Raw genomic sequence first — 17,541 nt, forward strand, 5'->3', positions numbered from 1 at the left:
ATTTCCCATCCATCCCTACAAGTCAGCAGAGCACTTAACAAGTCTCCTTTGCATCTAGTCACCAACTGCCCACACAAGTGCGTGTGACAATGCATGCGGCTGGGGGCAGCACTTTGTGTAAGGGAAGCTGTCTGAGAGCTGCACGTCAGGGAGGGACTCCTTGGTCTCAGGCTCTGCTTGCTTTTCTGACTGGCTGTGAGGAACACTCATGTCCAGTGAGATGTCACACTGAGAGAGCGGGGATCTCTGGGAGATAGCAGGGTTACATTCCTTGGAGCCAGAAGTGAGTTCTTCATTCTCTAGTGTTGTATTCTCTTCCGGTGACACAGCTGGTGAGACACAGACAGAGGGATGCCAGGTCATGGGAGGGCCAAAAAGGCAGTGAGAGCTGGAAGAGTGCCTGCGGGAGATGCCGATGAGCATGGACTCAATCAGCCTGGTTGTCCAGGGAAGCTTTTGCCTCACCTCTGGGCCTGGGAAGATCATGGAGCAGATCCTTCTAGAAGCTATGTTAAGGCACATACGAGATAGATCTGAGGTGATTCGAGACAGCCAGCATGGCTTCACCAAGGGCAGATCGTGCTCGACCAGTCTGGTGGCCTTCTATGATGGAGTGATGGCTTCGGTAGACGGGGGATGGATGTCATCTACCTGGACTTCTGCAAGGCCTTTGACACGGTCGAAAAACCCAAAATCCCTGGATTTGCACCAACTTTTGAGCCATTTATTTATGAGGTGTGTTTTTTGGTATCTCTCAGTATCCCGCCCTGCCACTGAAGGTATGGAAGAAAACACCACCTGCACACCCGCTCCCTCGACTACCCGCCCCAGTCCCCTGAAGTCTTTCTTGATAGCTCTGAGACTCCTCTCTGCAACTTCGTCACTGCCAGCCTGGATTATCAATAACGGGTAATAATCGGAAGGGCGAATCAGACCAGGAAGTCTCCTGGAAATGTCTCTGACCCGTGCCCCAGGGAGGCAGCACACCTCCCTGCGGGTAGGGTCAGGCCGACATATGGGACAATCTAATTGAAATTGAGACTAATAAATCAAATAAAATAGGAGCGAAAGAGAGTTACTGAGAGCGAGTCAAACCTGAAAAGCTTGGTACATCTAGGGAAGCACCCTCCTATACCCACTGCAAGGCAGTAAGAGATCCCAACCCAGGAAGGGCCAGATCCCATGGCTTCCGAGATGTACAGAGACAGGTACCCGGAACTGGAGCATGAACACTTTAACTCCCAGTGCACAACATGATGCTATAATGTAGAATACCGAAAACCAAAAATCACAAAACCATGAAAGTATGGTGAGATATTTTCTTTACTGGAATCTAAATGGAAATCACAATGAGTTGGATGGCCTACTGTTATTCTTCTCCAGTGCCAGAGAAGACCATATATCCCAGCACCACTAAAGGTCGTCCTACGGCGTAGCGCTGTGGAAGGCAGTTCTGCCCAACACCATGACGTCTCTCTACCACCCAACGCAGCTTAAAACCACTCTGCCCCAGTCTCCATTTTGAGCTGGGGCTAGAAGGCCGCCCTGCTCCATAGCGCAGAAGGCCACAGCCCCACCCTCCATTATGAGCTGGGCCAGAAGGCCGCACTGTCCAATAGCACTGCAGGTCACTGCCCCGCCCTCCATTATGTGCCAGGCAGGCACGCAGCATAGAAGGCCGCTGGCGCACCCCCGCACAGCATTCACTGTCTGCACACCCTCGCGACAGGGACCAGAGGCAGTGAGCGCTTCGAGGTCAGGGGCAGCTGTCCTTGCAAACCCCGGGAAGGAGAGCGACCATCGGTGGCCTCTGGCCACAGCTTTTGGCGGCCGAGGGTCTCTTCACAACTCCGTGACCATGCTGCAGGGCAGCGCGGGACGGCGACAGGCAAAGCGCAGCCGGCCCAATCCCCGCCGGGGCCCGGCACAGCCCCCGGCCTGCCCCGCGCAGCGGGAGGAGCACAGGCGGGAGCTGGAGGCGCTGCGGGCCCAGCTGGAGGGCGAGCGGCTCCGCTCCCAGGAGCCGCAGCGCCGCTGGGCCGTCGAGAGACGCGAGCTGCAGGGGGAGGCAGAGCGGGAGCGGCAGCTCCTGGCTGACCGACTGCATTGTGCCTGGGAGAAGCAGCAGGCCGAGGAGGAGCAGCGGCTGAAGGAGTGGGAGCAGCGGCAGCGGGCAACGGAGATCCGGCAGCTGCTGCGCTGGAAGGAGGCCGAGCTGCATGCGACGCAGGAGCTGCTGCAGCAGGAGTGTGACGTGGCCCTGCACCAGGCTCGTGAGCTGCAGCAGCAGCTGGCCAAGGAGCTGAAGAGCCCCCACAGGAGCAGCAGGGCAGCTCGCGCCAAGCTGCAGAGCATCCTCAGCAAGTTGCACAGGGAGAGGGATGGTGACCAGCCCGCCTGCATCCGCCAGCTCCAGCATCAGCTGGAGCTGGAGAGGAGGCTGTTCAACCAGTACATCGTGGGAAGCTGGGAGAGTGAGCCCCAGCATGTGGAAAGCCACAGAATGTCCTGCTCCCAGGACAGAGAGGGAGCTCTGGGCCACCACCGTGCAGAGCAAGGCTCCAGTCGACTGGCTGTGAAGGACGCTCATGTCCAGGTGAGATGACACTGAGAGAGTGGGGTTTGTTCAGCCACGGGGAGAGGAGGCTCTGGGGACACCACAGAGTGGCCTTCCAGTGCCTGAAGGAGGACTGGACTGGGGAAAGCTGGAGAGGGACTTGTTGTAAGGCAGGATAGTAGTGATACAACAAAGGACAATGCCTTGAAAGTAGAAGAGGGGAGATATGGATGAGATACAAGGAGGAAAGACACAGCAGCATGAGGGTGCTGAGGCACTGACACAGGCTGCCCAGAGAGGCTGCGGATGCCCCGTCCCTGGCAGTGCTCCAGGCCAGGCTGGAGGCACGTTTGGGCATCCTGACCTAGTGGAAGATGTCTTTGCCCATGGCATGGGCTTGGAACGGGAGAGTCTTGAAGGCCCCTTCCTACCCAAACCGTTCTGTTATTCTATGATTTTCTGGTTCTAGGTGCCAGAGATGTCCAAAGAAGACCTGGGGCTCCCAGGCAGCACAACCAGCAAGCTGCTGGAGCAGCGCAGCTGCCTCCAACGAGCCCTGAGCGACTTGGAGAGGCAGAGCCAGGCCCTACAGGCCCAGAACCACCTGCTGAGAGAGGGACGCTCTCCAGAAGTGTGCCGGGAGCTGCAGAGGCTCCAGCAGGCTGTGGCCAAACTTGAGGTAGTCAGCAAGAGGCTGGAGGAGAAATGCAGGCAGCTCCAGGAGATTGGGAAAAAGCTGTAATGCACAAAAACCCAGAACAGGAATGCTCCAACCCACAGGAAGGGTTGGAGGAGTCGGAAGGGCGGCTGATGGCAGTCTGCAGCCTGCACACTCGCAGACGGACATCACCGCTAATTTGAAGATTCTTAGCTCGTCCCAGCTACAATCCTTTTGAGGGCCCTAATGAGGACCCAGAAAACGAGCTCCCACTGACTGCTGGACAATACGTTCACATCTTTGGAGACGTGGATGAGGATGGCTGGTTTCTGGGAGAGCTGACGGATGGCACAAGAGCACTGGTCCCTTCCAATCTGGTGGAAGAAGTTTCAGATGATGACCTGGATACAACCGTGCCTCCAGAGCTTCGTGACCTCCTGCTGGATACCGATGATGAAGAGAGACTAGGCAGCAGGAGCGGTGGCAGAGTGATGGTCACCATCCAGAAATCTGTGTCCGCCTGTTAGCTGAGCCTGCGGGACACAGAGATTCCTCTCCATAAGACAGCAACATCCCATCAAAATTCCACTTTTCTGAATGAAGTCGGCCTCCTGCTCCACTTGATGTTCAAGTGGAGCGTGGTCCATCGGCAGCAAGACCTTGAAAATTCATCTGTTGTATGACTGAGAATTTATTACATTGGACTGGACTTAAAAACAAAACAAACCCTTATTATTAAAAAAAAAAAAAAAAAAAAAAAAAACCCAAAATACAAAATATCCAAACCCCAAAAGCGTGTAAAGTCTTCTTGTTTTCTGGAGGCTGAGGAAAGCCTCCAAAGTCTTTCTCAAGCGCTCTACCTACAAGTACTAGAATCGAGAGAGAAAGGAATCATCATTGCTTGCTTCTGTTCTTTGGGACGCCTGGAATACCTTGGAAGACCACACTTTCTGAGCAATACATTCTGTCCCAAAGCAGCTGTTTGACCGCTTCCATTGGGTGATAAGGCATAGCGCTTGCACTGTCTGAAGGCACGGACTCCGATGCAAATCCAAATCCTTTATTGCAGGTCCCTACATCCTTTATATACATGCTGAAGCCCCCCCTTGTAATTTCCCATCCATCCCTACAAGTCAGCAGAGCACTTAACAAGTCTCCTTTGCATCTAGTCACCAACTGCCCACACAAGTGCGTGTGACAATGCATGCGGCTGGGGGCAGCACTTTGTGTAAGGGAAGCTGTCTGAGAGCTGCACGTCAGGGAGGGACTCCTTGGTCTCAGGCTCTGCTTGCTTTTCTGACTGGCTGTGAGGAACACTCATGTCCAGTGAGATGTCACACTGAGAGAGCGGGGATCTCTGGGAGATAGCAGGGTTACATTCCTTGGAGCCAGAAGTGAGTTCTTCATTCTCTAGTGTTGTATTCTCTTCCGGTGACACAGCTGGTGAGACACAGACAGAGGGATGCCAGGTCATGGGAGGGCCAAAAAGGCAGTGAGAGCTGGAAGAGTGCCTGCGGGAGATGCCGATGAGCATGGACTCGATCAGCCTGGTTGTCCAGGGAAGCTTTTGCCTCACCTCTGGGCCTGGGAAGATCATGGAGCAGATCCTTCTAGAAGCTATGTTAAGGCACATACGAGATAGATCTGAGGTGATTCGAGACAGCCAGCATGGCTTCACCAAGGGCAGATCGTGCTCGACCAGTCTGGTGGCCTTCTATGATGGAGTGATGGCTTCGGTAGACGGGGGATGGATGTCATCTACCTGGACTTCTGCAAGGCCTTTGACACGGTCGAAAAACCCAAAATCCCTGGATTTGCACCAACTTTTGAGCCATTTATTTATGAGGTGTGTTTTTTGGTATCTCTCAGTATCCCGCCCTGCCACTGAAGGTATGGAAGAAAACACCACCTGCACACCCGCTCCCTCGACTACCCGCCCCAGTCCCCTGAAGTCTTTCTTGATAGCTCTGAGACTCCTCTCTGCAACTTCGTCACTGCCAGCCTGGATTATCAATAACGGGTAATAATCGGAAGGGCGAATCAGACCAGGAAGTCTCCTGGAAATGTCTCTGACCCGTGCCCCAGGGAGGCAGCACACCTCCCTGCGGGTAGGGTCAGGCCGACATATGGGACAATCTAATTGAAATTGAGACTAATAAATCAAATAAAATAGGAGCGAAAGAGAGTTACTGAGAGCGAGTCAAACCTGAAAAGCTTGGTACATCTAGGGAAGCACCCTCCTATACCCACTGCAAGGCAGTAAGAGATCCCAACCCAGGAAGGGCCAGATCCCATGGCTTCCGAGATGTACAGAGACAGGTACCCGGAACTGGAGCATGAACACTTTAACTCCCAGTGCACAACATGATGCTATAATGTAGAATACCGAAAACCAAAAATCACAAAACCATGAAAGTATGGTGAGATATTTTCTTTACTGGAATCTAAATGGAAATCACAATGAGTTGGATGGCCTACTGTTATTCTTCTCCAGTGCCAGAGAAGACCATATATCCCAGCACCACTAAAGGTCGTCCTACGGCGTAGCGCTGTGGAAGGCAGTTCTGCCCAACACCATGACGTCTCTCTACCACCCAACGCAGCTTAAAACCACTCTGCCCCAGTCTCCATTTTGAGCTGGGGCTAGAAGGCCGCCCTGCTCCATAGCGCAGAAGGCCACAGCCCCACCCTCCATTATGAGCTGGGCCAGAAGGCCGCACTGTCCAATAGCACTGCAGGTCACTGCCCCGCCCTCCATTATGTGCCAGGCAGGCACGCAGCATAGAAGGCCGCTGGCGCACCCCCGCACAGCATTCACTGTCTGCACACCCTCGCGACAGGGACCAGAGGCAGTGAGCGCTTCGAGGTCAGGGGCAGCTGTCCTTGCAAACCCCGGGAAGGAGAGCGACCATCGGTGGCCTCTGGCCACAGCTTTTGGCGGCCGAGGGTCTCTTCACAACTCCGTGACCATGCTGCAGGGCAGCGCGGGACGGCGACAGGCAAAGCGCAGCCGGCCCAATCCCCGCCGGGGCCCGGCACAGCCCCCAGCCTGCCCCGCGCAGCGGGAGGAGCACAGGCGGGAGCTGGAGGCGCTGCGGGCCCAGCTGGAGGGCGAGCGGCTCCGCTCCCAGGAGCCGCAGCGCCGCTGGGCCGTCGAGAGACGCGAGCTGCAGGGGGAGGCAGAGCGGGAGCGGCAGCTCCTGGCTGACCGACTGCATTGTGCCTGGGAGAAGCAGCAGGCCGAGGAGGAGCAGCGGCTGAAGGAGTGGGAGCAGCGGCAGCGGGCAACGGAGATCCGGCAGCTGCTGCGCTGGAAGGAGGCCGAGCTGCATGCGACGCAGGAGCTGCTGCAGCAGGAGTGTGACGTGGCCCTGCACCAGGCTCGTGAGCTGCAGCAGCAGCTGGCCAAGGAGCTGAAGAGCCCCCACAGGAGCAGCAGGGCAGCTCGCGCCAAGCTGCAGAGCATCCTCAGCAAGTTGCACAGGGAGAGGGATGGTGACCAGCCCGCCTGCATCCGCCAGCTCCAGCATCAGCTGGAGCTGGAGAGGAGGCTGTTCAACCAGTACATCGTGGGAAGCTGGGAGAGTGAGCCCCAGCATGTGGAAAGCCACAGAATGTCCTGCTCCCAGGACAGAGAGGGAGCTCTGGGCCACCACCGTGCAGAGCAGGGCTCCAGTCGACTGGCTGTGAAGGACGCTCATGTCCAGGTGAGATGACACTGAGAGAGTGGGGTTTGTTCAGCCACGGGGAGAGGAGGCTCTGGGGACACCACAGAGTGGCCTTCCAGTGCCTGAAGGAGGACTGGACTGGGGAAAGCTGGAGAGGGACTTGTTGTAAGGCAGGATAGTAGTGATACAACAAAGGACAATGCCTTGAAAGTAGAAGAGGGGAGATATGGATGAGATACAAGGAGGAAAGACACAGCAGCATGAGGGTGCTGAGGCACTGACACAGGCTGCCCAGAGAGGCTGCGGATGCCCCGTCCCTGGCAGTGCTCCAGGCCAGGCTGGAGGCACGTTTGGGCATCCTGACCTAGTGGAAGATGTCTTTGCCCATGGCATGGGCTTGGAACGGGAGAGTCTTGAAGGCCCCTTCCTACCCAAACCGTTCTGTTATTCTATGATTTTCTGGTTCTAGGTGCCAGAGATGTCCAAAGAAGACCTGGGGCTCCCAGGCAGCACAAGCAGCAAGCTGCTGGAGCAGCGCAGCTGCCTCCAACGAGCCCTGAGCGACTTGGAGAGGCAGAGCCAGGCCCTACAGGCCCAGAACCACCTGCTGAGAGAGGGACGCTCTCCAGAAGTGTGCCGGGAGCTGCAGAGGCTCCAGCAGGCTGTGGCCAAACTTGAGGTAGTCAGCAAGAGGCTGGAGGAGAAATGCAGGCAGCTCCAGGAGATTGGGAAAAAGCTGTAATGCACAAAAACCCAGAACAGGAATGCTCCAACCCACAGGAAGGGTTGGAGGAGTCGGAAGGGCGGCTGATGGCAGTCTGCAGCCTGCACACTCGCAGACGGACATCACCGCTAATTTGAAGATTCTTAGCTCGTCCCAGCTACAATCCTTTTGAGGGCCCTAATGAGGACCCAGAAAACGAGCTCCCACTGACTGCTGGACAATACGTTCACATCTTTGGAGACGTGGATGAGGATGGCTGGTTTCTGGGAGAGCTGACGGATGGCACAAGAGCACTGGTCCCTTCCAATCTGGTGGAAGAAGTTTCAGATGATGACCTGGATACAACCGTGCCTCCAGAGCTTCGTGACCTCCTGCTGGATACCGATGATGAAGAGAGACTAGGCAGCAGGAGCGGTGGCAGAGTGATGGTCACCATCCAGAAATCTGTGTCCGCCTGTTAGCTGAGCCTGCGGGACACAGAGATTCCTCTCCATAAGACAGCAACATCCCATCAAAATTCCACTTTTCTGAATGAAGTCGGCCTCCTGCTCCACTTGATGTTCAAGTGGAGCGTGGTCCATCGGCAGCAAGACCTTGAAAATTCATCTGTTGTATGACTGAGAATTTATTACATTGGACTGGACTTAAAAACAAAACAAACCCTTATTATTAAAAAAAAAAAAAAAAAAAAAAAAACCCAAAATACAAAATATCCAAACCCCAAAAGCGTGTAAAGTCTTCTTGTTTTCTGGAGGCTGAGGAAAGCCTCCAAAGTCTTTCTCAAGCGCTCTACCTACAAGTACTAGAATCGAGAGAGAAAGGAATCATCATTGCTTGCTTCTGTTCTTTGGGACGCCTGGAATACCTTGGAAGACCACACTTTCTGAGCAATACATTCTGTCCCAAAGCAGCTGTTTGACCGCTTCCATTGGGTGATAAGGCATAGCGCTTGCACTGTCTGAAGGCACGGACTCCGATGCAAATCCAAATCCTTTATTGCAGGTCCCTACATCCTTTATATACATGCTGAAGCCCCCCCTTGTAATTTCCCATCCATCCCTACAAGTCAGCAGAGCACTTAACAAGTCTCCTTTGCATCTAGTCACCAACTGCCCACACAAGTGCGTGTGACAATGCATGCGGCTGGGGGCAGCACTTTGTGTAAGGGAAGCTGTCTGAGAGCTGCACGTCAGGGAGGGACTCCTTGGTCTCAGGCTCTGCTTGCTTTTCTGACTGGCTGTGAGGAACACTCATGTCCAGTGAGATGTCACACTGAGAGAGCGGGGATCTCTGGGAGATAGCAGGGTTACATTCCTTGGAGCCAGAAGTGAGTTCTTCATTCTCTAGTGTTGTATTCTCTTCCGGTGACACAGCTGGTGAGACACAGACAGAGGGATGCCAGGTCATGGGAGGGCCAAAAAGGCAGTGAGAGCTGGAAGAGTGCCTGCGGGAGATGCCGATGAGCATGGACTCGATCAGCCTGGTTGTCCAGGGAAGCTTTTGCCTCACCTCTGGGCCTGGGAAGATCATGGAGCAGATCCTTCTAGAAGCTATGTTAAGGCACATACGAGATAGATCTGAGGTGATTCGAGACAGCCAGCATGGCTTCACCAAGGGCAGATCGTGCTCGACCAGTCTGGTGGCCTTCTATGATGGAGTGATGGCTTCGGTAGACGGGGGATGGATGTCATCTACCTGGACTTCTGCAAGGCCTTTGACACGGTCGAAAAACCCAAAATCCCTGGATTTGCACCAACTTTTGAGCCATTTATTTATGAGGTGTGTTTTTTGGTATCTCTCAGTATCCCGCCCTGCCACTGAAGGTATGGAAGAAAACACCACCTGCACACCCGCTCCCTCGACTACCCGCCCCAGTCCCCTGAAGTCTTTCTTGATAGCTCTGAGACTCCTCTCTGCAACTTCGTCACTGCCAGCCTGGATTATCAATAACGGGTAATAATCGGAAGGGCGAATCAGACCAGGAAGTCTCCTGGAAATGTCTCTGACCCGTGCCCCAGGGAGGCAGCACACCTCCCTGCGGGTAGGGTCAGGCCGACATATGGGACAATCTAATTGAAATTGAGACTAATAAATCAAATAAAATAGGAGCGAAAGAGAGTTACTGAGAGCGAGTCAAACCTGAAAAGCTTGGTACATCTAGGGAAGCACCCTCCTATACCCACTGCAAGGCAGTAAGAGATCCCAACCCAGGAAGGGCCAGATCCCATGGCTTCCGAGATGTACAGAGACAGGTACCCGGAACTGGAGCATGAACACTTTAACTCCCAGTGCACAACATGATGCTATAATGTAGAATACCGAAAACCAAAAATCACAAAACCATGAAAGTATGGTGAGATATTTTCTTTACTGGAATCTAAATGGAAATCACAATGAGTTGGATGGCCTACTGTTATTCTTCTCCAGTGCCAGAGAAGACCATATATCCCAGCACCACTAAAGGTCGTCCTACGGCGTAGCGCTGTGGAAGGCAGTTCTGCCCAACACCATGACGTCTCTCTACCACCCAACGCAGCTTAAAACCACTCTGCCCCAGTCTCCATTTTGAGCTGGGGCTAGAAGGCCGCCCTGCTCCATAGCGCAGAAGGCCACAGCCCCACCCTCCATTATGAGCTGGGCCAGAAGGCCGCACTGTCCAATAGCACTGCAGGTCACTGCCCCGCCCTCCATTATGTGCCAGGCAGGCACGCAGCATAGAAGGCCGCTGGCGCACCCCCGCACAGCATTCACTGTCTGCACACCCTCGCGACAGGGACCAGAGGCAGTGAGCGCTTCGAGGTCAGGGGCAGCTGTCCTTGCAAACCCCGGGAAGGAGAGCGACCATCGGTGGCCTCTGGCCACAGCTTTTGGCGGCCGAGGGTCTCTTCACAACTCCGTGACCATGCTGCAGGGCAGCGCGGGACGGCGACAGGCAAAGCGCAGCCGGCCCAATCCCCGCCGGGGCCCGGCACAGCCCCCAGCCTGCCCCGCGCAGCGGGAGGAGCACAGGCGGGAGCTGGAGGCGCTGCGGGCCCAGCTGGAGGGCGAGCGGCTCCGCTCCCAGGAGCCGCAGCGCCGCTGGGCCGTCGAGAGACGCGAGCTGCAGGGGGAGGCAGAGCGGGAGCGGCAGCTCCTGGCTGACCGACTGCATTGTGCCTGGGAGAAGCAGCAGGCCGAGGAGGAGCAGCGGCTGAAGGAGTGGGAGCAGCGGCAGCGGGCAACGGAGATCCGGCAGCTGCTGCGCTGGAAGGAGGCCGAGCTGCATGCGACGCAGGAGCTGCTGCAGCAGGAGTGTGACGTGGCCCTGCACCAGGCTCGTGAGCTGCAGCAGCAGCTGGCCAAGGAGCTGAAGAGCCCCCACAGGAGCAGCAGGGCAGCTCGCGCCAAGCTGCAGAGCATCCTCAGCAAGTTGCACAGGGAGAGGGATGGTGACCAGCCCGCCTGCATCCGCCAGCTCCAGCATCAGCTGGAGCTGGAGAGGAGGCTGTTCAACCAGTACATCGTGGGAAGCTGGGAGAGTGAGCCCCAGCATGTGGAAAGCCACAGAATGTCCTGCTCCCAGGACAGAGAGGGAGCTCTGGGCCACCACCGTGCAGAGCAGGGCTCCAGTCGACTGGCTGTGAAGGACGCTCATGTCCAGGTGAGATGACACTGAGAGAGTGGGGTTTGTTCAGCCACGGGGAGAGGAGGCTCTGGGGACACCACAGAGTGGCCTTCCAGTGCCTGAAGGAGGACTGGACTGGGGAAAGCTGGAGAGGGACTTGTTGTAAGGCAGGATAGTAGTGATACAACAAAGGACAATGCCTTGAAAGTAGAAGAGGGGAGATATGGATGAGATACAAGGAGGAAAGACACAGCAGCATGAGGGTGCTGAGGCACTGACACAGGCTGCCCAGAGAGGCTGCGGATGCCCCGTCCCTGGCAGTGCTCCAGGCCAGGCTGGAGGCACGTTTGGGCATCCTGACCTAGTGGAAGATGTCTTTGCCCATGGCATGGGCTTGGAACGGGAGAGTCTTGAAGGCCCCTTCCTACCCAAACCGTTCTGTTATTCTATGATTTTCTGGTTCTAGGTGCCAGAGATGTCCAAAGAAGACCTGGGGCTCCCAGGCAGCACAAGCAGCAAGCTGCTGGAGCAGCGCAGCTGCCTCCAACGAGCCCTGAGCGACTTGGAGAGGCAGAGCCAGGCCCTACAGGCCCAGAACCACCTGCTGAGAGAGGGACGCTCTCCAGAAGTGTGCCGGGAGCTGCAGAGGCTCCAGCAGGCTGTGGCCAAACTTGAGGTAGTCAGCAAGAGGCTGGAGGAGAAATGCAGGCAGCTCCAGGAGATTGGGAAAAAGCTGTAATGCACAAAAACCCAGAACAGGAATGCTCCAACCCACAGGAAGGGTTGGAGGAGTCGGAAGGGCGGCTGATGGCAGTCTGCAGCCTGCACACTCGCAGACGGACATCACCGCTAATTTGAAGATTCTTAGCTCGTCCCAGCTACAATCCTTTTGAGGGCCCTAATGAGGACCCAGAAAACGAGCTCCCACTGACTGCTGGACAATACGTTCACATCTTTGGAGACGTGGATGAGGATGGCTGGTTTCTGGGAGAGCTGACGGATGGCACAAGAGCACTGGTCCCTTCCAATCTGGTGGAAGAAGTTTCAGATGATGACCTGGATACAACCGTGCCTCCAGAGCTTCGTGACCTCCTGCTGGATACCGATGATGAAGAGAGACTAGGCAGCAGGAGCGGTGGCAGAGTGATGGTCACCATCCAGAAATCTGTGTCCGCCTGTTAGCTGAGCCTGCGGGACACAGAGATTCCTCTCCATAAGACAGCAACATCCCATCAAAATTCCACTTTTCTGAATGAAGTCGGCCTCCTGCTCCACTTGATGTTCAAGTGGAGCGTGGTCCATCGGCAGCAAGACCTTGAAAATTCATCTGTTGTATGACTGAGAATTTATTACATTGGACTGGACTTAAAAACAAAACAAACCCTTATTATTAAAAAAAAAAAAAAAAAAAAAAAAACCCAAAATACAAAATATCCAAACCCCAAAAGCGTGTAAAGTCTTCTTGTTTTCTGGAGGCTGAGGAAAGCCTCCAAAGTCTTTCTCAAGCGCTCTACCTACAAGTACTAGAATCGAGAGAGAAAGGAATCATCATTGCTTGCTTCTGTTCTTTGGGACGCCTGGAATACCTTGGAAGACCACACTTTCTGAGCAATACATTCTGTCCCAAAGCAGCTGTTTGACCGCTTCCATTGGGTGATAAGGCATAGCGCTTGCACTGTCTGAAGGCACGGACTCCGATGCAAATCCAAATCCTTTATTGCAGGTCCCTACATCCTTTATATACATGCTGAAGCCCCCCCTTGTAATTTCCCATCCATCCCTACAAGTCAGCAGAGCACTTAACAAGTCTCCTTTGCATCTAGTCACCAACTGCCCACACAAGTGCGTGTGACAATGCATGCGGCTGGGGGCAGCACTTTGTGTAAGGGAAGCTGTCTGAGAGCTGCACGTCAGGGAGGGACTCCTTGGTCTCAGGCTCTGCTTGCTTTTCTGACTGGCTGTGAGGAACACTCATGTCCAGTGAGATGTCACACTGAGAGAGCGGGGATCTCTGGGAGATAGCAGGGTTACATTCCTTGGAGCCAGAAGTGAGTTCTTCATTCTCTAGTGTTGTATTCTCTTCCGGTGACACAGCTGGTGAGACACAGACAGAGGGATGCCAGGTCATGGGAGGGCCAAAAAGGCAGTGAGAGCTGGAAGAGTGCCTGCGGGAGATGCCGATGAGCATGGACTCGATCAGCCTGGTTGTCCAGGGAAGCTTTTGCCTCACCTCTGGGCCTGGGAAGATCATGGAGCAGATCCTTCTAGAAGCTATGTTAAGGCACATACGAGATAGATCTGAGGTGATTCGAGACAGCCAGCATGGCTTCACCAAGGGCAGATCGTGCTCGACCAGTCTGGTGGCCTTCTATGATGGAGTGATGGCTTCGGTAGACGGGGGATGGATGTCATCTACCTGGACTTCTGCAAGGCCTTTGACACGGTCGAAAAACCCAAAATCCCTGGATTTGCACCAACTTTTGAGCCATTTATTTATGAGGTGTGTTTTTTGGTATCTCTCAGTATCCCGCCCTGCCACTGAAGGTATGGAAGAAAACACCACCTGCACACCCGCTCCCTCGACTACCCGCCCCAGTCCCCTGAAGTCTTTCTTGATAGCTCTGAGACTCCTCTCTGCAACTTCGTCACTGCCAGCCTGGATTATCAATAACGGGTAATAATCGGAAGGGCGAATCAGACCAGGAAGTCTCCTGGAAATGTCTCTGACCCGTGCCCCAGGGAGGCAGCACACCTCCCTGCGGGTAGGGTCAGGCCGACATATGGGACAATCTAATTGAAATTGAGACTAATAAATCAAATAAAATAGGAGCGAAAGAGAGTTACTGAGAGCGAGTCAAACCTGAAAAGCTTGGTACATCTAGGGAAGCACCCTCCTATACCCACTGCAAGGCAGTAAGAGATCCCAACCCAGGAAGGGCCAGATCCCATGGCTTCCGAGATGTACAGAGACAGGTACCCGGAACTGGAGCATGAACACTTTAACTCCCAGTGCACAACATGATGCTATAATGTAGAATACCGAAAACCAAAAATCACAAAACCATGAAAGTATGGTGAGATATTTTCTTTACTGGAATCTAAATGGAAATCACAATGAGTTGGATGGCCTACTGTTATTCTTCTCCAGTGCCAGAGAAGACCATATATCCCAGCACCACTAAAGGTCGTCCTACGGCGTAGCGCTGTGGAAGGCAGTTCTGCCCAACACCATGACGTCTCTCTACCACCCAACGCAGCTTAAAACCACTCTGCCCCAGTCTCCATTTTGAGCTGGGGCTAGAAGGCCGCCCTGCTCCATAGCGCAGAAGGCCACAGCCCCACCCTCCATTATGAGCTGGGCCAGAAGGCCGCACTGTCCAATAGCACTGCAGGTCACTGCCCCGCCCTCCATTATGTGCCAGGCAGGCACGCAGCATAGAAGGCCGCTGGCGCACCCCCGCACAGCATTCACTGTCTGCACACCCTCGCGACAGGGACCAGAGGCAGTGAGCGCTTCGAGGTCAGGGGCAGCTGTCCTTGCAAACCCCGGGAAGGAGAGCGACCATCGGTGGCCTCTGGCCACAGCTTTTGGCGGCCGAGGGTCTCTTCACAACTCCGTGACCATGCTGCAGGGCAGCGCGGGACGGCGACAGGCAAAGCGCAGCCGGCCCAATCCCCGCCGGGGCCCGGCACAGCCCCCGGCCTGCCCCGCGCAGCGGGAGGAGCACAGGCGGGAGCTGGAGGCGCTGCGGGCCCAGCTGGAGGGCGAGCGGCTCCGCTCCCAGGAGCCGCAGCGCCGCTGGGCCGTCGAGAGACGCGAGCTGCAGGGGGAGGCAGAGCGGGAGCGGCAGCTCCTGGCTGACCGACTGCATTGTGCCTGGGAGAAGCAGCAGGCCGAGGAGGAGCAGCGGCTGAAGGAGTGGGAGCAGCGGCAGCGGGCAACGGAGATCCGGCAGCTGCTGCGCTGGAAGGAGGCCGAGCTGCATGCGACGCAGGAGCTGCTGCAGCAGGAGTGTGACGTGGCCCTGCACCAGGCTCGTGAGCTGCAGCAGCAGCTGGCCAAGGAGCTGAAGAGCCCCCACAGGAGCAGCAGGGCAGCTCGCGCCAAGCTGCAGAGCATCCTCAGCAAGTTGCACAGGGAGAGGGATGGTGACCAGCCCGCCTGCATCCGCCAGCTCCAGCATCAGCTGGAGCTGGAGAGGAGGCTGTTCAACCAGTACATCGTGGGAAGCTGGGAGAGTGAGCCCCAGCATGTGGAAAGCCACAGAATGTCCTGCTCCCAGGACAGAGAGGGAGCTCTGGGCCACCACCGTGCAGAGCAGGGCTCCAGTCGACTGGCTGTGAAGGACGCTCATGTCCAGGTGAGATGACACTGAGAGAGTGGGGTTTGTTCAGCCACGGGGAGAGGAGGCTCTGGGGACACCACAGAGTGGCCTTCCAGTGCCTGAAGGAGGACTGGACTGGGGAAAGCTGGAGAGGGACTTGTTGTAAGGCAGGATAGTAGTGATACAACAAAGGACAATGCCTTGAAAGTAGAAGAGGGGAGATATGGATGAGATACAAGGAGGAAAGACACAGCAGCATGAGGGTGCTGAGGCACTGACACAGGCTGCCCAGAGAGGCTGCGGATGCCCCGTCCCTGGCAGTGCTCCAGGCCAGGCTGGAGGCACGTTTGGGCATCCTGACCTAGTGGAAGATGTCTTTGCCCATGGCATGGGCTTGGAACGGGAGAGTCTTGAAGGCCCCTTCCTACCCAAACCGTTCTGTTATTCTATGATTTTCTGGTTCTAGGTGCCAGAGATGTCCAAAGAAGACCTGGGGCTCCCAGGCAGCACAAGCAGCAAGCTGCTGGAGCAGCGCAGCTGCCTCCAACGAGCCCTGAGCGACTTGGAGAGGCAGAGCCAGGCCCTACAGGCCCAGAACCACCTGCTGAGAGAGGGACGCTCTCCAGAAGTGTGCCGGGAGCTGCAGAGGCTCCAGCAGGCTGTGGCCAAACTTGAGGTAGTCAGCAAGAGGCTGGAGGAGAAATGCAGGCAGCTCCAGGAGATTGGGAAAAAGCTGTAATGCACAAAAACCCAGAACAGGAATGCTCCAACCCACAGGAAGGGTTGGAGGAGTCGGAAGGGCGGCTGATGGCAGTCTGCAGCCTGCACACTCGCAGACGGACATCACCGCTAATTTGAAGATTCTTAGCTCGTCCCAGCTACAATCCTTTTGAGGGCCCTAATGAGGACCCAGAAAACGAGCTCCCACTGACTGCTGGACAATACGTTCACATCTTTGGAGACGTGGATGAGGATGGCTGGTTTCTGGGAGAGCTGACGGATGGCACAAGAGCACTGGTCCCTTCCAATCTGGTGGAAGAAGTTTCAGATGATGACCTGGATACAACCGTGCCTCCAGAGCTTCGTGACCTCCTGCTGGATACCGATGATGAAGAGAGACTAGGCAGCAGGAGCGGTGGCAGAGTGATGGTCACCATCCAGAAATCTGTGTCCGCCTGTTAGCTGAGCCTGCGGGACACAGAGATTCCTCTCCATAAGACAGCAACATCCCATCAAAATTCCACTTTTCTGAATGAAGTCGGCCTCCTGCTCCACTTGATGTTCAAGTGGAGCGTGGTCCATCGGCAGCAAGACCTTGAAAATTCATCTGTTGTATGACTGAGAATTTATTACATTGGACTGGACTTAAAAACAAAACAAACCCTTATTATTAAAAAAAAAAAAAAAAAAAAAAAAACCCAAAATACAAAATATCCAAACCCCAAAAGCGTGTAAAGTCTTCTTGTTTTCTGGAGGCTGAGGAAAGCCTCCAAAGTCTTTCTCAAGCGCTCTACCTACAAGTACTAGAATCGAGAGAGAAAGGAATCATCATTGCTTGCTTCTGTTCTTTGGGACGCCTGGAATACCTTGGAAGACCACACTTTCTGAGCAATACATTCTGTCCCAAAGCAGCTGTTTGACCGCTTCCATTGGGTGATAAGGCATAGCGCTTGCACTGTCTGAAGGCACGGACTCCGATGCAAATCCAAATCCTTTATTGCAGGTCCCTACATCCTTTATATACATGCTGAAGCCCCCCCTTGTAATTTCCCATCCATCCCTACAAGTCAGCAGAGCACTTAACAAGTCTCCTTTGCATCTAGTCACCAACTGCCCACACAAGTGCGTGTGACAATGCATGCGGCTGGGGGCAGCACTTTGTGTAAGGGAAGCTGTCTGAGAGCTGCACGTCAGGGAGGGACTCCTTGGTCTCAGGCTCTGCTTGCTTTTCTGACTGGCTGTGAGGAACACTCATGTCCAGTGAGATGTCACACTGAGAGAGCGG

General features: G+C 55.0%; 4 protein-coding genes across 4 annotated transcripts; all 4 read left to right on the top strand.

The window, feature by feature from the left end:
• Positions 1 to 306: 306 nt before the first annotated feature.
• On the top strand, positions 307 to 3,299 carry LOC149917688 (uncharacterized). The gene is made up of 2 exons (XM_090141988.1): positions 307 to 2,596; positions 3,027 to 3,299. The coding sequence occupies exons 1-2, from the start codon at positions 1,586 to 1,588 to the stop codon at positions 3,297 to 3,299; spliced, it is 1,284 nt and encodes a 427-aa protein (XP_089998114.1). The 5' UTR covers positions 307 to 1,585.
• Positions 3,300 to 4,626: 1,327 nt separating this feature from the next.
• Positions 4,627 to 8,264, top strand: LOC149917689 (uncharacterized). Its single transcript, XM_090142006.1, has one exon. It carries the CDS (start codon positions 5,912 to 5,914, stop codon positions 6,929 to 6,931), a length of 1,020 nt encoding a protein of 339 aa, XP_089998132.1. The 5' UTR covers positions 4,627 to 5,911; the 3' UTR covers positions 6,932 to 8,264.
• A 687-nt stretch (positions 8,265 to 8,951) lies between these two features.
• Positions 8,952 to 12,589, top strand: LOC149917690 (uncharacterized). The gene has a single exon (XM_090142008.1). It carries the CDS (start codon positions 10,237 to 10,239, stop codon positions 11,254 to 11,256), a length of 1,020 nt encoding a protein of 339 aa, XP_089998134.1. The 5' UTR covers positions 8,952 to 10,236; the 3' UTR covers positions 11,257 to 12,589.
• Positions 12,590 to 13,276: 687 nt separating this feature from the next.
• LOC149917691 (uncharacterized) lies at positions 13,277 to 16,914 on the top strand. Its single transcript, XM_090142009.1, has one exon. The coding sequence runs from the start codon at positions 14,562 to 14,564 to the stop codon at positions 15,579 to 15,581; it is 1,020 nt and encodes a 339-aa protein (XP_089998135.1). The 5' UTR covers positions 13,277 to 14,561; the 3' UTR covers positions 15,582 to 16,914.
• Positions 16,915 to 17,541: the final 627 nt, after the last annotated feature.

This window comes from Phasianus colchicus, chromosome 5 (assembly GCF_987193195.1).
Source record: "Phasianus colchicus chromosome 5, bPhaCol1.hap1.1, whole genome shotgun sequence".
Taxonomy (NCBI): Eukaryota; Metazoa; Chordata; class Aves; order Galliformes; family Phasianidae; genus Phasianus; species Phasianus colchicus.